Source organism: Melanotaenia boesemani, chromosome 23 (genome assembly GCF_017639745.1).
Source record: "Melanotaenia boesemani isolate fMelBoe1 chromosome 23, fMelBoe1.pri, whole genome shotgun sequence".
NCBI classification, from domain to species: domain Eukaryota; kingdom Metazoa; phylum Chordata; class Actinopteri; order Atheriniformes; family Melanotaeniidae; genus Melanotaenia; species Melanotaenia boesemani.
The window spans coordinates 23,607,692-23,625,052 of NC_055704.1; the positions used below are offsets into that span (position 1 = coordinate 23,607,692).

A 17,361-nucleotide genomic window follows, 5' to 3' on the forward strand; every position below is an offset into this window, starting at 1 on the left:
AGAAGGAAAACCAGCTGGACAGAGGAACAGTGTTTGCTCCTGGATTAATTGGTCAATGAGAATAAAAGTTTTTTGTGAGGTATTTTTCACTAAAGACCACAAATATGATTCCTGCACCATCCAATCTGTAACATTTAATTAATTCACTGTCATCCAGTATTTGGAAAATATCTCTCCTGCCTCGTCTGTCGGCTATTCTATCCTCTGCTTAGGGAACTCCTAGGCTGCTTAAAAGTCCTCTTCCCTTAACAGATCCCACCTTAGAAGCTCTAAGAGCTAAGATTCTTTAGGAATAGCTTTTATCTTTACCAGGATCTATGCTTCTTTTATGGGAAATTCTAAAAAAAAAAACAAAAAAAAACATCATGATTCTCAGAATTTTCTTAGAGTTTGGTCACTAGGAGCAGCTCTTTGCACCAAGAATCTTTAGGAATACAGCCCAGGTTTCCAATCAACTATAGATAAATGTTCAATTTTAACTTTACAAGACATTGTGTGGTAACTATACAACATTACAGTAAAAAAGGAAGTCAAATATTTCTGGATTGTTATTTCTTAAGATAAGCAGAATATGAGAAGATAAATAGTCTTGTTCACTGGAAATAATTTAAAAATTGTTTTAATCCACATAATACACCAGTATGTAATAATCAATACCATTTTCTTAAGAAAAAATCTATTTTCATAGACAATCTTTTAAAGGAGTTTAGGCATATTTGCAGTTAATGAACAATATCAGAGATTTGTTTTCGCATCATGAAGATTTTTGCAACAAATATAATATAAATTCTACACTCAAAGGGCGAACAAGTAATTGGTAAAAGCTGCTACTGTCAAATCAACACTGACAGAGAATTTACTGTAATCAAAGATTTCATCTGAACTGAGACAGCTTTGTATAGAAAATATTAAATCTTCTGATAAAAAAGTCACAAATTTACCTGAATTGTATTAATAAAATAACATACGTTACATTTGAAAATTCATAATGAAGTCTATTTGTCTAATAAATATATCACACTGTAGTTTGAAGGAGATGATTATTGCTCCCAGTTTGTGATGGGGATTTTGAAAATTTAGACTACTTCTTTGTCATTGTAGTTTCGTCAAGAGTTTTTGGAATGATATGTGAAACTGGTTGTAGTCCAGGGAAAATGACTTGAATTGAATTTACAAATTAATTTTTTTATTTTACATAAACATCAGGATCTTCTGGTTGATCATTTCAATTTAGTGGATTTTTTCACAAATGCAATTTCTTTTAAACTGAGACAAATTTTGTTGATTGGAAAAACAGTTTAAAGTTGTTTATTCTCTGATGTTGAGAATGAATCGGCTGGTAAACTGTTGTCACTGATGGAAAATGTCCATGTATTTTTAGTTATTTTTTAACAGCTCTAAGAAACTCGTATTTGCTTTTTTCAACAGAGTGGAGCATCCTGTTCCTTGTTTCTTCCTCTAGCTCAGCTACCATGACTTTAAAAATCATCACTGTTGCGTAGCGAGATTGTGGTCACCGTGGTTACTAAGCAGGTAAGGGTGGTTAAAGGTAATTCTGCAGTTACTGAATTTACTGAATTATTACTGTACTTATTTCAGTTTCAGTTATAAATGTTAGTTACAGACGGGAACGTTACCTAGCATACGATTTAACATTTAAGCTAGTTAGCGGAGTGTCGCTTCCGGTTTGTGGATAAATAACGTTTAGTATAGTTTGTTTTCTTTCTCCATTAAAAAGAGAAAAACACACGATTAAAGCCAGAGTCTCGTTTATTAAATTAAATTGACTAACTACGTGTAGCGAAGTTAAAAGGAAGCAATTTTAAGGGCAACTACACACAGTCATGCAAATTAATAAGTCCATTAGTCGGCCTTTACGTGGATTCCAGGAGACATGTTACTGACATGAATAAATAACTTTAGAACTGAGAAAACTGAGACTGATTTGATTGATTTCTAACTTTAGGTATTTAGCTGTGAGGGAAAAGTGCCCGGTGAGTCGCTAAGATGGTCAGAGCTGGCGGTAAGTTAATGGTATTTCCTGAAAACCTCTCTTTGAGTCACTGAATTATAAACTATAGTTGCTAACTCAGAGCAGGATCTTTAAAGATGTTAGATTTTGAACACATGTTTGTGTTTCTTGTTAATTGTCCGTGACGCTGCCATCTCTGCTATTTTACAGGCACATTGAAGTTAGCTGCGCTGGTTGCAGTTTTCTTCTTAGGCGTGTTTTTGGTTTTTCAACTCCTGGCGATCAACACGGATTTTAAAATTGGCAATGTGATTTGTAAGTATGAGATTTTGTCAATTTACAAGTTATTTCTCTGAGCTGATGTGTCTTAGGTTTACAGAAAAAACTTTAAGTTGAAACACAGTATAAAGATAATTTCTAATATCGTGCTTATGATTTGTTCATTAACTATGATGAGCATTAAGAAAACTGTTGCACATACAAGTTCTTAGTTCCCCAGCTATAACTTACACATTAACTTAAATTAATTGATATATAAATAGTCCAGCATTAAACTTGTGAGGGGAAAAATAGTTAACATAACACTGAATCTAATCATTTATTTGCCACACCTTTTTGTACTCATTTCTCTCACATTTTCAGCTGTAGAAACTTGCACCTCTTTCCAGTCAGTGTCAAGTCTATACTTCCTTTAGAGATTAGATTGTTTTTGGTTAAATTATACTTTAAGACTTCTGTTTAAATGAGCATTTATTTGACTTTATGTATGTATGGTTTTGCTTTTCAGCAAGATATTTGCCAGCAAATGAAGTTAGTAAGTATCCCCAAAATGTACCGCCATCTGTTTTTCTTTATTTTCTCAATTACTTATGTATTTTTGATTCATGTTTCCCCCTTTTCTCTGAGTCTCTCCATTGGAATTGGTAATCATGAGTTTGTGTCACACTGTGCTGCGACATCTAGATGATAACACGCTGCAAAGATTAGCCGTGTACATAGCATTTCAAGCAGAGTTGTGAATAGGTTCATGTGACTTGTCTGATTTTGAGCTTCTCATTATTTGATGTGTAAACTAAGTTTTACATTCACAGCAACACAGCCATTAAAACATAAATGTGGGCTGTCCAAGACATGTCCACCTGGACACTTTGCATTCAAGATGGCGAGCGGTGCAGCCAGTGTGGTTGGGCCCAGAATTTGCCTAGAAGACAAATTGTAAGTTCAATTTTTTTGTTCTTCTTCTTCTTTTTTCCTGTATGTGTGACTGCAAGTGTTTAAACAGAAAGAAACTTTACTTTGTCCTCTTTTTGTGTTCTAAGGCTTATTGTCGTCTATTAGATGAGAAATGTACAAATAAAACACAAACTGGAAGCTCATCTTTAACTCAAAAGTTGATTCATATAAACAGTTAGTTGTATTCTCATTTTATTACTTTTTAAATAACATTTAATAAATCTACACCAACCTACGTACTAAAAAAGACCATTTCAGATCAACGTAGGCTGATTCCAACAACTGATTACCATACTGCAGTCAAACTCAATTATTTTGAATAAGAGCCAAAGGTTTAACCTCTCGGATCGTTGTATGTTTTTAGCCAAATCAGAGGCTCAGAAACCGGTTTTACTTAACAGTGACAGTTCTGTTAAACTTTTCAGAAAGTTGTTGTATTGTTAAAACTATGCCCAGGCACTCGGGAGTATTTCTTTACCATAGCCTCTGTAGGTTTAGGCACTCCTGTGAAGGCCATTTCCCACTGCTGAGTGGGGATGAGTCTTGTTACACACCTCACAGACAAATGAACCGTTGCACATGTCTAAGGTTTCCTTTTTTTTGGAAACAAACGAAGTCTATTTGCTTTTGGAAAAAACAAGCTGTCAGTCAATTTAAATTAAATACATCACTTGTTTTATGGCTCTTGCAATCCATGAATATTAGATAAATATAAAAAAATCAAGATTTTTTCTAAACTTTAGATGTTTTTCTCTCGGCTATAGCAGCAGTCACCTTTTTGAAACGCTAAACTAGAGCTGCTGTGTGTCGTAAGCATTCAAATCCATTAATCAGAACAACCAGCTCAGTTGTAGAAAATCCAGCATTTCATAACGTTTATTAATAAACTACATCAAAACATTCAGTAAGGATAAAAACTGTCATCACCTGAATACATTTTAGATTGTGACAGCTGCATCTGCAAATCTAGTTCAGGATATGAAATCTGCCATCATGTAAAAACAATTATTTTGTGTGCAGCTGTAAGAATATTTGCAGTGGGAAAGTTTTAAACCTTTCCTTTTTTTTATATTTTGCTTCCAAGCAGCCAGACTTTGATGTAATTTTTTGAAGTGGTTTGGAGCAATAGTTTTTTATTGTTAATCATTTATAAATGAATGTGTTTTGGACTGTTTCAGTCTGGAGTTAAGGTGTGGAGGTTGAGCCCAAATGCAGGGAGATGGGTGGATGAATACAAACAAAAAGTTTGTTTTCATGTAATAACAGAAGGTGCAGCCACAGCAGGTTTAACCCTCGTGTTGTCTTTACATTTGCTACGCACCGTTTGTCCTCCTAGGTCAACTTGAAAAGTACAAAATGATTGTTAAATTTTTTTTTTTTTACCTTGTCTGTGAACTTCTTTCCAGTAAATTAAAATATGTTTTACACTTTTTACTTTATGATAAACCTCAGTGACCTAAATTTTTTCCAAAATTTTTAGTCAAAAAATATGCAGAAATGTTTTATTAAATTCACTATAGTTATGATTAGAGGCAGAAATATTGATAGAATATCTCAGACAGCTGTATGTAGAAGTTTAGTCAGAATACTGTTTTCAAACCAAACTGGTAACTGGTAAGAATTAACCATCTGCACCTTAGAAACAATTCCTACCTTAGTCTATAATTTAGATGTTGCTGTAGGCTCACCACAAAGGGGCATACCGATTTCACAGCCAACATGAGGGGTTTGGGAAGACCACAACAACCCCTAACCCCTGTGGGGGAGCTTGCAGTGACCACTAATCTTGATCTCTTTAGGAACATCCCAGGGGGTTACATCATCAAAATTTGGGCCTGATACTGCAAAGTAAGTCTGTAAAGTCCACTTACAGCGCCAGGTCGCGAAGGTGGACCTGGAAAAGACATACTTAAAACTGAAGATAAGAAATCCACGGAGACGTAGGCCAACATGTCAGTGAATGATGACGTTGCACAACCAACTGTTTCTCTTAGGCAAAAAAGTATGCAATGGGGAAGTTGTCAGACACAAACTGAACTAAAATAAGTTGAAAAATGGAGTTGTCTGTTCATTTCTGTAAATCAGTAGTTTTGACAGATCAATCAGCCATATGGTGACCTACCCTAGCCTGAACAGAACCTACTCCCGACCATGCTATGTTTACAGTATGACCATTTTGGTACAGAACACCCAAGATAACTGTTTAATCTAGGTTAACATAGCCAGCTATAAAAAAGTAAACTCGCTTTTTGGAATATCCCCCACAATATGAAAGACAAAGATCTGCCTGGGAGCAAAGAAAGCAGGTTATTTAAACTGATGGAGCTGAATAGATGTGGCAATCTGAAACAGAACCCTGGTGAAACAAGGAGCAAACTAAGGAATAAACAAAGGAAACCAGAAAAAAAACTGGAAGCTCAGATAAAACCCACAAAAGACTCCGTCTAGACTTTAAAAACAAAACAAACAAAAAAAAGGACAAACAGAAATGCAACAAGGACGAAACTCAACAGAACCCAAAACTCAAAGACCCACAGCGTTAACTGAGCGAGGGACCAACCAGTGTTCAGTTTTCATTAAAAACGATGAAGCTCTGCTCTCCAAGTCACCACAAAAAGTTCATGTACAGTTTCATAAAGAGAATTATTTTCTCCTAAAAAAGTCTCAAGTTAAAAAAAACAAATAAAATTAACATTAAAAGAGATTTTAAAGAAAAAAACACAGTTTAAATATATTTGAAAGCATATTGTAATAACGGGGTCAGTCGGCTCAGGACTGCTGACAGGAGGCCTCCTCCTTTATTTTGTGAAAGTATCCTGATGAGCTCCGGTCTAACTGTCCTTCTACTCTTTCCAGCTTAATGAGCAGCGTGAAGAACAACGTGGGGAGAGGAATCAACCTTGCCCTGGTTAATGGTAACGTTTTTCAGTCGGATTACAAGCAGTAAATAAGCTGCAGTGTCCATTCTCAGGCCAAAATGTGTCGTGGTAATGAGCCACTTTCTGTATTTGCATTGATGATGTGGTCTGATGGAGCCTTGTTCATTCTGTAGGGAAAACTGGGCAACTTGTCACAACAGCTTTTTATGACATGTGGGCAGGAGGTGAGTTCACTTCAGAGATGTTTTATTTTGAGCACTTATAGATGAGTGTATTTTGTGTTAAACCATGTGCAACCCGTTTAGATGTGGCTCCTCTTATTAAATTCCTGAATGAAATTGAAGATGGGACGATTGTAATGATGGCCTCATTTGATGATCCTGCAACAAAGTAAGAATTTTCTCCTCATCGTCTCCTAACATGTAATTAATCTAAATTGTTTTAGTTAGTAATTATCTTCTTTGCACTATAGACTAAATGATGAAGCCAGGAAGCTGATCACTGATCTGGGCAGCTCTGTTGTGGCGAATTTGGGCTTCCGGGACAACTGGATCTTTGTTGGAGGCAAAGGCATCAAGACCAAGACCCCGTTTGAGCAGGTAAGATAAATGCAGTGACAAAAATCTTTGTTGTACACTTCATCTTAACAAAGTCATTTAATGCAGCGTTCTGTTCACTTTATTCTTGCATCAACTGAAATTATTATTCTTATTATTGGTGTTGCTTAATAACATACAGGCTTAATAACCTGAATATAAATAACAACCTTAAAATCAGTACTGCTTAATTATTTATTCTTGAACTCTGGAACAGGTAACCTACCCGTTACAGCATTACTGTGTTAATATGACACACGTGGGAATGACTAAATCATTTAAAGATCATATAACAGCTTGCTGGGAAGTCGCGTCGCAAATTCCAAACTTCTTCACTGACAGATTTTCCATAAATGACTGAAAAGTGGTGGCAAAAAAACTCTCCGGACAGAAAAAAAGTTACTCGTTAAATGTCCTGATTAAACAGTTTTATTCAGTCGCCGCACATATTCTTAAAGTTCAGATCTCGTTAACAAGCCTGTAAGGAACAGTGTCCATTTTAAGCCGTTATACGACTTAGAAATGAAAATGATTCAGCCTGTTCAGCCGTGTGCGCTCCCGTGATGTGCACGGCTTTATCAGCGTAACACCGCAGTGAGGGAAATGCTGCGGTTGCTCCTCAATGGAGAGCGAGTTTTTCTGGTAGAGTTAAAAAAAATAAAAAACCTTTGTGTGTGATTTTCAGGTTGTAGATGACTGTATGCAGTGCTGGTAGATGTCGGCTCACCTGTGTGTGCGCACTGGTCTGTGTGCGGTCGCATCACAGCCAAACTCCAAGAGCGTGATACAGAGTGCTGCTGACATACTTCAGACTCTTCTGTTTTATTTAAAAAAAAAAAAACTCAGTACAGTAATACCTCGAGATACCAGTGCATTAACATACAAATTTTTTGAGATACGAACTGTGATTCAACCAAATTTTTGCCTTGAGATACCAACAAATTTTTGAGATACGAGCATCCGAGCCGACGCCGCCGAACAAAGACCCACAACAGCAACGTGTGCTCTGTTTCCTCCGCCTTGGCTTCCCGCACCTCATTCGGTTAGTGTTCGTGTAGCTCGCTTTGCTAACACTTATGTAAAGCTGTGCTTTTATTTTGTGCTTTTATTTTGCGTACGGTACAACTTTATCGTATTTAAAACCATGGATCCTAAGAAAGTGCGTGTCAAGGACAGTGCTGTGAAGAAGAAGAAGATGTCTATTGAATTAAAACGGGAAATCAACAACAACTGGAGCGGAATTTTGCCAGCTGGAATGGATTAATGGGATTTCAGTTCATTTAAATGGGGAAAATTGTTTTGAGATACGAGCAAACTGAGATACGAACAAGGTCATGGAACAAATTAAACTCGTATCTTGAGGTATTACTGTAAAAACCTTTTGTCTAGACTGAGACTATAAATGAAACGCTGTGTAGATTTCAGCATTAGCTCATTTAAGTCCATTTTTCCTGTAAATTATCAGTCAGTTGCTGCTTGTCGCTGCCTGAGCTCTACTGGCTGTGCTTGCATTGATAAAAAGCACTTTGAATTGCTTTGCGTTGTAAGGTGCTATACAAAATTTTCAAGCAGTTTAAGTGGAGCATTGCACTTGACATACACACCCAGGTCATCGTAATAATCACTGCTGATGTAAATATATGCTTTTTCTTCAGTTCTAGGAGTTATTAATTTTTGCCAGTGTGGCGGTGAGATGGGCATTAAATTCTGTGCCAAGTTGTCTTAAAAAGGTCTTAAAGTCTAAATTTGTAAAAAGCTGTAAGAACCCTGTTTGCTCTTCAGGAGGAAGTTATTGTCACAAACTCTGTTTCCCTGACATGGCTGTTGTTGTTGCTGCACAGTAGGAGGAGAGCAGGAAGAGATTCTTCCATTTGTAGAAATTAATTTAAAAAGCTAGAGAAAGACATTAAGAGAAGAACATAGTATTAATTGCCCAACCATGCTTTTCTAGCCCAGAATTTTCCATGAATTTTAATTGGCAACTTCCTCATTGCATGCTTCCTTAATTTTAAAACCTTATTTTCTGTTCAGTACACTAGCATACGTGAGTGTGGTTGATGTTGCTGACTTCTTGCTTAGCTTCTCTCGTCTGCTTGCAATTTTCTGAGTTTTTATTTTATTTTATTTTTTTCAAATTTTTTCCTTGCAAAGAATTTAAGAACAGGGACTCCTGGTCACTTATAAATCACTGGAACAATATTTTTTTAAAGATTTAGTTGGCTATCATTGGAGCACTAGTGGAATAATGTCTCCTAACCCTGCAGTATCAGTGAGAGTATGAGCAACAATGTCAGATGTGGAGCCTCACGCTACATACTTGGCTGAAATACTTCCTTGGATGTATTCAAATGACACTGGAATGGCTGGGGAAAATCCCAATGATAAATAGAATACAAGGATCAATAAAAAAATTCTAAAACTCAGCCAAGGGCTACTAACAAACCATGAGGAGAAGCCACAGTTCCACCACCAGGAGGATTAGAGAAGCTATCACCTCCTCCACACAAAAAGAAATGGACTCAGTTCTGGTTGGGGACTCTGTGACAGCATGTGAGGATGGCAAAGACAGAAAATCTAACTTTTGAAAACAACCCCTCTCCCCATAAAATGGCTAAAGGAAAAGTGGACTTTGAAAAAAGAGCATGTTTGTGAATGTAAAGGACAAAGTTGTGTGTCTTCTGTGGAGACAGTGAGGCTAAAATGAAAGAATAAAATGTAAGAAAACACTATGAAACGAAGCACCACGATAGATACCAACACCAGGAAACAAAGTCTCCAAAAGGTAGAAGTTTCTAAAGTTTTTAAGGGAGACTAAGTGAGAAAAAATGTTGAACATTAACCAAATTTTGTGGTGGCAGTAAAATCACTTATCAGTTCATATTTTGGCTTTACAGGTTGGCGGCTATTTTAGATTCAGTAACGTTCACTATGAACTACGATTTTTTCAAATGAGGAAATGGCTGTTATTTGCCTGTAGAAAATGTTTTCCCTTAAAATTACTCTGAAAAAGAAAATACATCTAGAGCCATAAGAAATAAATGCAACAGATTTGAAGACTTTTTTCATTTATTTAATGATAAATGTTGTTTTATAGATAATAACTAATATGCTCTGTTAGTTACAGGTTCAGTGTGTGCAATAAGGTCATTTAAAATAAAGTTTTCTAATTAACATTGAACCAGTCCGATCTGAACTTTCATTTTGGCCAGCTGTGTATTTGAGTTTGACCCACAATAACAATTCCCACCCTTTCCACTGAGAAATGCTATGAATTTGCTAACTTTTTTAGCAAAAAAATTAAAACACTTTGACTGTTTTGCATTAACATTTTGTCTAACAAGGAATGTAGTCTGTGTGTGAAACCTAAAGATAACTCTGATGTTATGTCACAATTTAACATGGTGGATTTAAAAATCCTACAAGAAATAGTTTGACATCTGAAATTAGCAACATGCACTCTGGACATGATAAAATCCAACTTTAAAAAACCTTTTTTACCTCAGTGGAAAATGATCTCTTACTTACAGTTCACAGTTTACTGACATCGGGCATTTTTCTCATGTCACCAAAGATAGCTGCCATTAAGCCACTCTTAAAGAAAAGGATTCTAGACGCCTCTATAATGAACTACTATAGACAGTCTCTAACCTCTTTTATTTCCAAGATTATTGAGAAAGTTGTATTTAACCAGCTTAATGATTTTAAATTTCAGTCCGGCTTCCGACCTCATCACAGCCCTGAAACAGCTCTGGTCAGAGTGTTAAATGACATTAGGTTGAATACTGATTCTGGTCAAGTATCAGTCCTGGTTCTGGTCCAGTACCAGACTTGGTTCTGCTGGATCTCAGTGCTGCGTTTGATACTGTAGATCACAGAATCCTGTTGCACAGACTGAAAAACTGGGCTGGACTTTCTGGAGCGGTCCTTAACTGGTTCAGGTCCTATTTAGAAGGCCGGAGTTATTTTGTTATGATCGGCAGCCATGAATCCGAGCAAGTGGTTTTGACTTGTGGAGTCCCCCAGGGGTCAGTCCTTGGACCTCTTCTGTTCAACTTGTATCTGCTCCCTTTAGGTCAAATATTACAGAACTATTACATTAATTATCAGTTATGCAGATGATACACGACATTGCAAATAAACACCTGGATGAGGGAGAATTTTCTACAATTAAATGAAGACAAAACTGAGATTATTCTGTTTGGTAGCAAAGAGAAGAGGGTCAGCACTGGCAAACACCTGGAGACTCGGCCTCTTAAAATCACCAACCAAGCTGGTAACCTTGGAGTGTTGATAGACTCAGACCTGACTTTCAGCAGCCACATCAAAGCTTCACTAAGAAGCTTTTTAACAGGACTTCCTAAAAACAGCATAAAACATCTGCAGCTCATCCAGATGCTGCTGCTGGAGTTTTAACCAGGACTAAGAGATCTGAACACATCACACCAGTTCTTTACACTGGTTTCCAGTCAGTCACAGAAAAGATTTGAAAACCCTTCCTATCGTTTACATCCCAGAACGATTCAGGCCCAGAATACATCTGTGATATGTTCAGAGGATATAAACCTAGCAGAGCTCTTAGATGCAAAGACTCTGGTCAACTAGTCCAGACCAGTCCAGACTTATATTACCGGAACTGATAATCATGTTATTTACATTTTATGCTCTTATCAGAACACTAAAGTCTCCTCATGCTATGTGTTGCTGGGCTGCTAGTCCAATAAAAACACTGTCTCTTGTGTTTGCTCCTCAGCACATAAAGAACAGTGCAGACACCAACAAATACGAAGGCTGGCCCGAAGTCTTGGAGATGGAAGGCTGCATACCACAGAGGCAGGACTGATGGCCACTCACCCCACTTTTCACCCCCTAACCCTGCCCTTCTGTTCTCGTGAGACTTTGTCATGGTTACTTTCCTTCGAGCCCGGTCTCACCCCAGAAGATTTTGCTGAAATTTTTCTGCTGGCTTCTGTGGAATGGAAACTTCACGCTTCAATAGCAGCAGCAAATAAAACTTTGAACTTTTTCTTTGCTTTCCTTTCAGTACATTTTCATATATGATTACTGGAGCTTAATAATGGAGGTAGTGTGTAGCATGCACTGAACAAAAGGGATTTATTTCAGTTGTTGGCTTTCTTTCACTCTTTCTACCCTTTAAGTCCTAAGACTTAGCTGTGATGTATTTTTATTGAAAGTGGAGAATTTTGCTCTCACTTGTGTTCAGCGGTGGCTTAAGTTTCCATGACCTTTATTTATCCTGCCTTAACTATACTTTTCATACCTTTTTTTTTTTAACCAGTAAATCCTTTTATTAATACGTTTTTAAGATGCTTGTTTTCATGACTTTATAACCAAATGTACCACATTGACTGTGAAATTTGTAAATATTTCTTAAAATAGGAGACATTTTAATGATTAATTTAATGAACACTGCAATGATAGAATTTCTTAAATAAATGATGTACATTTGTGTGGGTTGATGTCACATGTTATTTCTCTTTTAAGCAGCATATATTAGTCTGTTCACACTTTTTCTCTAAATCCAGTTCAGTAAATTGATAGTCAGGAAAGGTTTGACGCTCAAGGCGTTCGCTGTGGTTTTTCTGCCAGGACGTCTAACATACCGGTTAGATTATTCTGTAGGGTAGCCAGGTTTGGCAGAACTTTTATCAACTGAATGTTTTCTTTAAGAAGGGAGCAACAAGTTTAACTGGTTAATGAGAGTAGTTTCAACAAAGCTCAGAAGACGCTGCAGTCGTGTGATGTCAGGAATGCCTCTACCCATCCTTTTCCAGAGAAGATGAGTAGAAAATGTGCTAACCCCAGCAGCTGCAAGCTAATGCAACTCTGATACAAAAGATCTTAGATAATATCTTTTAAATTTTTTGGTTTAGACTGGTTTGATCATTAGTGTCTCAGATGAACTTAATTGAAGGGGAATTATTAAAGAAGGTCATTCTAATCTACATTAAGCAAGTCACAGTTTTCACACAGTTTGGGGAACTAAGAAGGATATTTCTGCAAATGAAAAGAGGGAAAAGTGTGAAAGGAATGGAAACATTTGACCAAAACTTATACAAGACCATTATACTGTTACAAAAACTGGTGTGTGATTCAGAGGGCGAATGGGTTGGTTCAGATAAAGACTTATCAAGGAAACTCCGTGTTAGCAGTTGGTAAGAAGCCAAAGATGAGCAGCAAACAGGTATTTGTACTGTCTATAACGTAGTCCCAAAACCCTCTCTTTGAGACTACAGCTGCTCATAAAGCTGAATTTCAGCTACCCTAAACCAGTGCTGGGCTCAGAAATACATGAGGACAAATTTTCAACTAGTTTTCTATACAGATGACTGCTGGATGGATGGCATTCTGAATGGTTTATGGATGGCCACCATGACGCAGCAAGACTGCGACATTGGCAGGGGAGTGAAGTTTTGCCTCAATAATAAACAGGAAAAGAAAAATATGTAGCTATATTTTATAAAGAATTTTCATATTTAAGAAATATGAAAACTTGATTATTTTCAAAGAAAATCAATAAATTAAAAATATTAAGAAATTAAAAAAGCATTATTGAATATATTTGTTGCAGTAAAATATCTATTAAAAAAAAACAAGTACGACTTTCTTAATGATTCATAGATTAAAAGGTTAGAAGAAATATAAATGTTTTTTTGTGTTTTTTTTACATAATGAAAAAAGAAAACAAGTCTACATTTTCAGTTTTTTTTGTACAACTCAATGTTTTAAAACTGCAGAATAATTAGGAAATTATTGCATAAGCTAATGTAATTTTTAAAGATACTCCCCTGTGGTCATAAAGGGATGGACATGGTCAGCAACAATACTCAGGTAGGCTGTGCTGGTTAAACCAGGCCACGTTGGTACTAAGGGGCCCAGAGTGGGCCTAGAAAATCTCCCCCCACCATTACACCAGCAGCAGCCTGAAGTGTTGATCCAAGACAGGATGGATCCATGTTTTCATGATGTTTCCAGCAGATTCTGAGCCGAGCATCTGAATGTGGAGCTGAAATGGAGACTCATCAGACCAGCAACGTTTCTCCATCTTCTATTGTCCAGTGTTGGTGAATGTGTGTGTTTCCTCAGTTTCCTGTTCTTAGCTGGCAGGAGGCACCCGGTGTGTCTTCTGCTGCTGTAGCCCATCTGCTTCAATATTTGACTTCCTGTTGTCTTTCTATCATCTCCAACCAGTCTGCCCATTCTCCTCTGATCTCTGACATCAACCAGACATTCTGGTCCAGACAACTGCTGCTCACTGGAACTTTTCTCTTCTTCACACCATTCTCTGGGAACTCTAGAGATGGTTGTGTGTGAAAATCCCAGATCAGCAGTTTCTGAACTACTCAGACCAACAGCCATCTTCCTCATTCTGATACTCTGTTTGAACTTCAGCAGGTCATCTTGACCATGTCTAGATAAATAAATGCACTTATGTGCAGCCCCATGATTGGCTGATTTGATGTGTGTGTTAACAAGCAGTTCAACAAGTCCATCTAATAAAGTGACTGATGATTGTTTATATAGTTTTCAGCTTCCTTATTTACTCAAGTCTTCATTCATTGATCCTTGGTCCATCTTTGCGGGCCAATTTCTTCCAAATCAAACAACAGGTGACCTTTAGATCTGCCCTAAAATTCATTTTTAGGGGAAAAAAAAAGGAAATTAGTTGAATATTGGAAGTACTTTTTATACTAAATAACAGAATATAAGAAAAAGTTAATTACTTGCTCATTTTAACAACAACAGCAGTAATTTTGCACATGGCCAGTGGCAACATGTGGCGTTCAGCAACAGTTCTGTTAACAAACCTGCAGGAGGCACCGTTGCCTCATTTTCTCCAGCCTCCACGTCAGCTGGTTTACAGTGTTTTCACTTTTCGTTGTTGTGCCTCAGGTGCATAGCAGAGCAGATGTGCTTGACAGTGTCTTTTATCCATCCACGTAAGGATGGAGACCTTTGGTATGTTTTCATAACATCTCTGTAGGTAATTTAATATGTATCGAAGCACCTAACACCTCATAAATCTAAATAAATGTGACCAATTTTATTGATAGAAAAATCTTACAGTTGCATAATCAACATGCCAGGCAAGGAAATAAATAAAAAGTAATGCATTTGTATCAGAGTATGTGAGATTTCTACTGCTGAAGGTTGTGTTCATGTGATGTTGTATTGTTATAACATGCAGGTACAGGTAAAAGACTGACTCAACCTGCCATCTGAATTTACGTCACAGGCTTCTTCGTCACTTATGAACACTGTTTTTATTGGTCTACTGGTAATTTGACCTCTTGAGTTCCCCTCTTATCCCCCACCATAAAGAAAAACACTGCACATTCTCCTCTGATCTCATCTGCACACCATCCCTCTGACATTTTATATCCCCATGTGTTTTTAAGGGGTTATAAGGAGCAGCATTTGTTTGGCAGCTGTTCCAGTAAGAGCCCTGCTTGTGCCTCCCACTGAGGCCAGTTTTGTGACTATATGAAAAAAACTTGTTATTCTACATTTGGAGATGTATGTTGCTTGTGTGCCTGAAACCATCAGAAGTGTTCTTATCAGTACTATTGTGGGCTGAAAGTCTTCTGCTCTGAGATAAAGTGTAGGAGTGGCTCCTCTTGCTCGTCTTATATAAAACATGCTATATGCTGCATTATGTATGAATGCAGACTATCTCCCATTGCTTAAACCTCTAGATGTCTCTCGGGGGGCCTGAGGGCAGAGATTTATGAAAACAGGAGGTCTATGAGGATAGCTCGCTCTCACGAAAGGGTGATTCTGAGTAAAGCAGCAGCCATAGTCTTTGTTTATGTTTGGGTGTCTTTCTCAAGTCCCTTCTTCATGCTCCCAGAATAAATCTGTCCACTAAACAAAGGTGCTTGCTTCTCAAAGGGGCTCTAAAGGGCTCAACCTTCTCATTGCGACCCCTGACCATTGCCCTTTGACCACCTGGCCAAGAACACTCATGCTACTGTTTCCTTCATCCTTTCGAATACATAACCACAGCATGAAACAGTTTCTAAAAGAAAAGAAGCAACAAATAATTGAGACTTAGCACAGACAAAAAAATACTCTCATATACCCTCTGATGCCTAACAGCTGCCTCTCTCTGTACTGTAGTGTGTCCTGATCCTGTCACTGTGGATCTGCTGACAACAAAATCCCTCAGAGACCACAACTGAGGCCTGACCTATCCAAAACGAATTCTTATCTGTGTGCACATTAAGACACCCAAAATCTGGATAATTAGGAATAAAACACACCAAGAGTCCTTGAGAAGCATCTCTTCCTTCATGTCAGTAATTTCAGATTTAAGATCTTGAATCTTGGGGTTTCTGATCTGGCTTGTTATTATAGGTCTTAGCTGGTGAGTGACAGGTTTATATAACCTCTTTATCTTGAGCTCAGTGGATGCAAATCTAGTTTTGCATCATTTTTACAAGTCATGACAGATTTGTTTGACTACTTTTTATGTTTTTGATGACAGGCTCAGCCGGCTTCAGCGTAGGTTGCTAGCCTTGCAGATTACTGGAGAGGCATTCTGCAATTATTTAGAGTCTATATTCTTTGCTGGAGGGGCTGTGTTGCTCTACTTTTCTCCTTAAAATTCCCCAAAAGTGTTCTGCTGGATTGTTTGGGTGACGTTCTTGACCAGGTAAAAGTTTGTTTGTTGTTTTGAAACAACAAATGTAGAGTCATCATGACATTGTGCTGATCTCTTGGTACTAGACACATTATAAGACCCACCCCAGATGTCTGGGTTGGAGTTGTTTTGGTGGAACGATTGGAACCAACATTAAATGGAAATCTTTCCCCCTCATATATGTTTTTGCTACTGTTGCAGCTTCCAAGAACAAATCCTTGAGCCGCTGAGAGTATGAGGTCGGGTCCTCGGGTTTGCAGCTTTGTGACGCGCCTGGAGGCTTTAGTAGTAGTTACAAACAATGCTGAGCTATCACAGAACAGCAAGGATGGATGAATGGAAAAATGAAAACCAGCGATTAAAACAGATTAAAAAAGTGAGTAGCGGTCAACAAAATTATGGCTACTGCCCAACCCTGTCTCTCTCATCTGTGTCACAGGTAGGTGCACACCTTTACACATACTTCCATACATAAACCACATGAACCACTGCTTCTGCAGCACACACACGCACTTAAACGCACCTTATCTACACTTTTCTTCCACCTCACTCCTATTTTCACTCATAAATTCTCCAGAGTAGGGTTCCCCCCCAAAACAATGCTCAGATTCCTTTTGATGTGTTCAAAACCACAACACGTAACATGAAGGACCCAGATCAGGGCCACCACTATCTGAACATAAACACTGTCATGCTCCTTTTCTTTTTGCAGGCTGTAACTGCTCCCCCACTCTCTTTTCAGTTGCTGAACTCCAAACAAAGCCAAGCCCTCTTGTTTACATTCAGCTCTGCACATTACCCCCTCCCCCCCCCCCCCCCCCCCCCCCCGACTTATCCACAACTGTGTCTTTCAGGATCTTTGACCCCACCCTCCTCTCTTTCCCAACTCCCTACTATAACCTCACCGCCCTTGCTTTTTACCCCACCCCCAATCCTATGATTGCCTTCCCAACACTCATATGCACAGCTTATCCAGGCAGCTGTGTTTACACTCAGTGTGCCTGTGGGAACTTCCTGCTG

At 37.9% G+C, this 17,361-nt stretch overlaps 1 protein-coding gene across 4 annotated transcripts; it reads left to right on the plus strand.

The window, feature by feature from the left end:
- Window positions 1-1,451: 1,451 nt before the first annotated feature.
- Window positions 1,452-12,149, plus strand: fam3c (FAM3 metabolism regulating signaling molecule C). Of its 4 annotated transcripts, none has more exons than XM_041977811.1 (10): window positions 1,452-1,533; window positions 1,967-2,023; window positions 2,183-2,287; window positions 2,760-2,786; window positions 3,064-3,187; window positions 6,062-6,120; window positions 6,258-6,308; window positions 6,390-6,474; window positions 6,557-6,683; window positions 11,431-12,149. In XM_041977811.1, the coding sequence occupies exons 2-10, from the start codon at window positions 2,008-2,010 to the stop codon at window positions 11,518-11,520; spliced, it is 684 nt and encodes a 227-aa protein (XP_041833745.1). In that variant the 5' UTR covers window positions 1,452-1,533; window positions 1,967-2,007; the 3' UTR covers window positions 11,521-12,149. The 4 variants fall into 4 exon arrangements, with proteins under 4 accessions (XP_041833745.1, XP_041833747.1, XP_041833746.1 ...); XM_041977813.1 differs by having other exon boundaries at window positions 2,183-2,275; XM_041977812.1 differs by having other exon boundaries at window positions 1,489-1,549.
- The last annotated feature ends 5,212 nt before the right edge of the window (window positions 12,150-17,361 follow it).

Bases quoted from the DNA above. Each gene is read 5' to 3' on its own strand.
- fam3c (XM_041977811.1), top strand. The intron at 6,121-6,257 runs GTAACGTTTTTC...TTCATTCTGTAG, and splicing joins CAACCTTGCCCTGGTTAATG to GGAAAACTGGGCAACTTGTC. The intron at 6,475-6,556 runs GTAAGAATTTTC...TTTGCACTATAG, and splicing joins TTTGATGATCCTGCAACAAA to ACTAAATGATGAAGCCAGGA.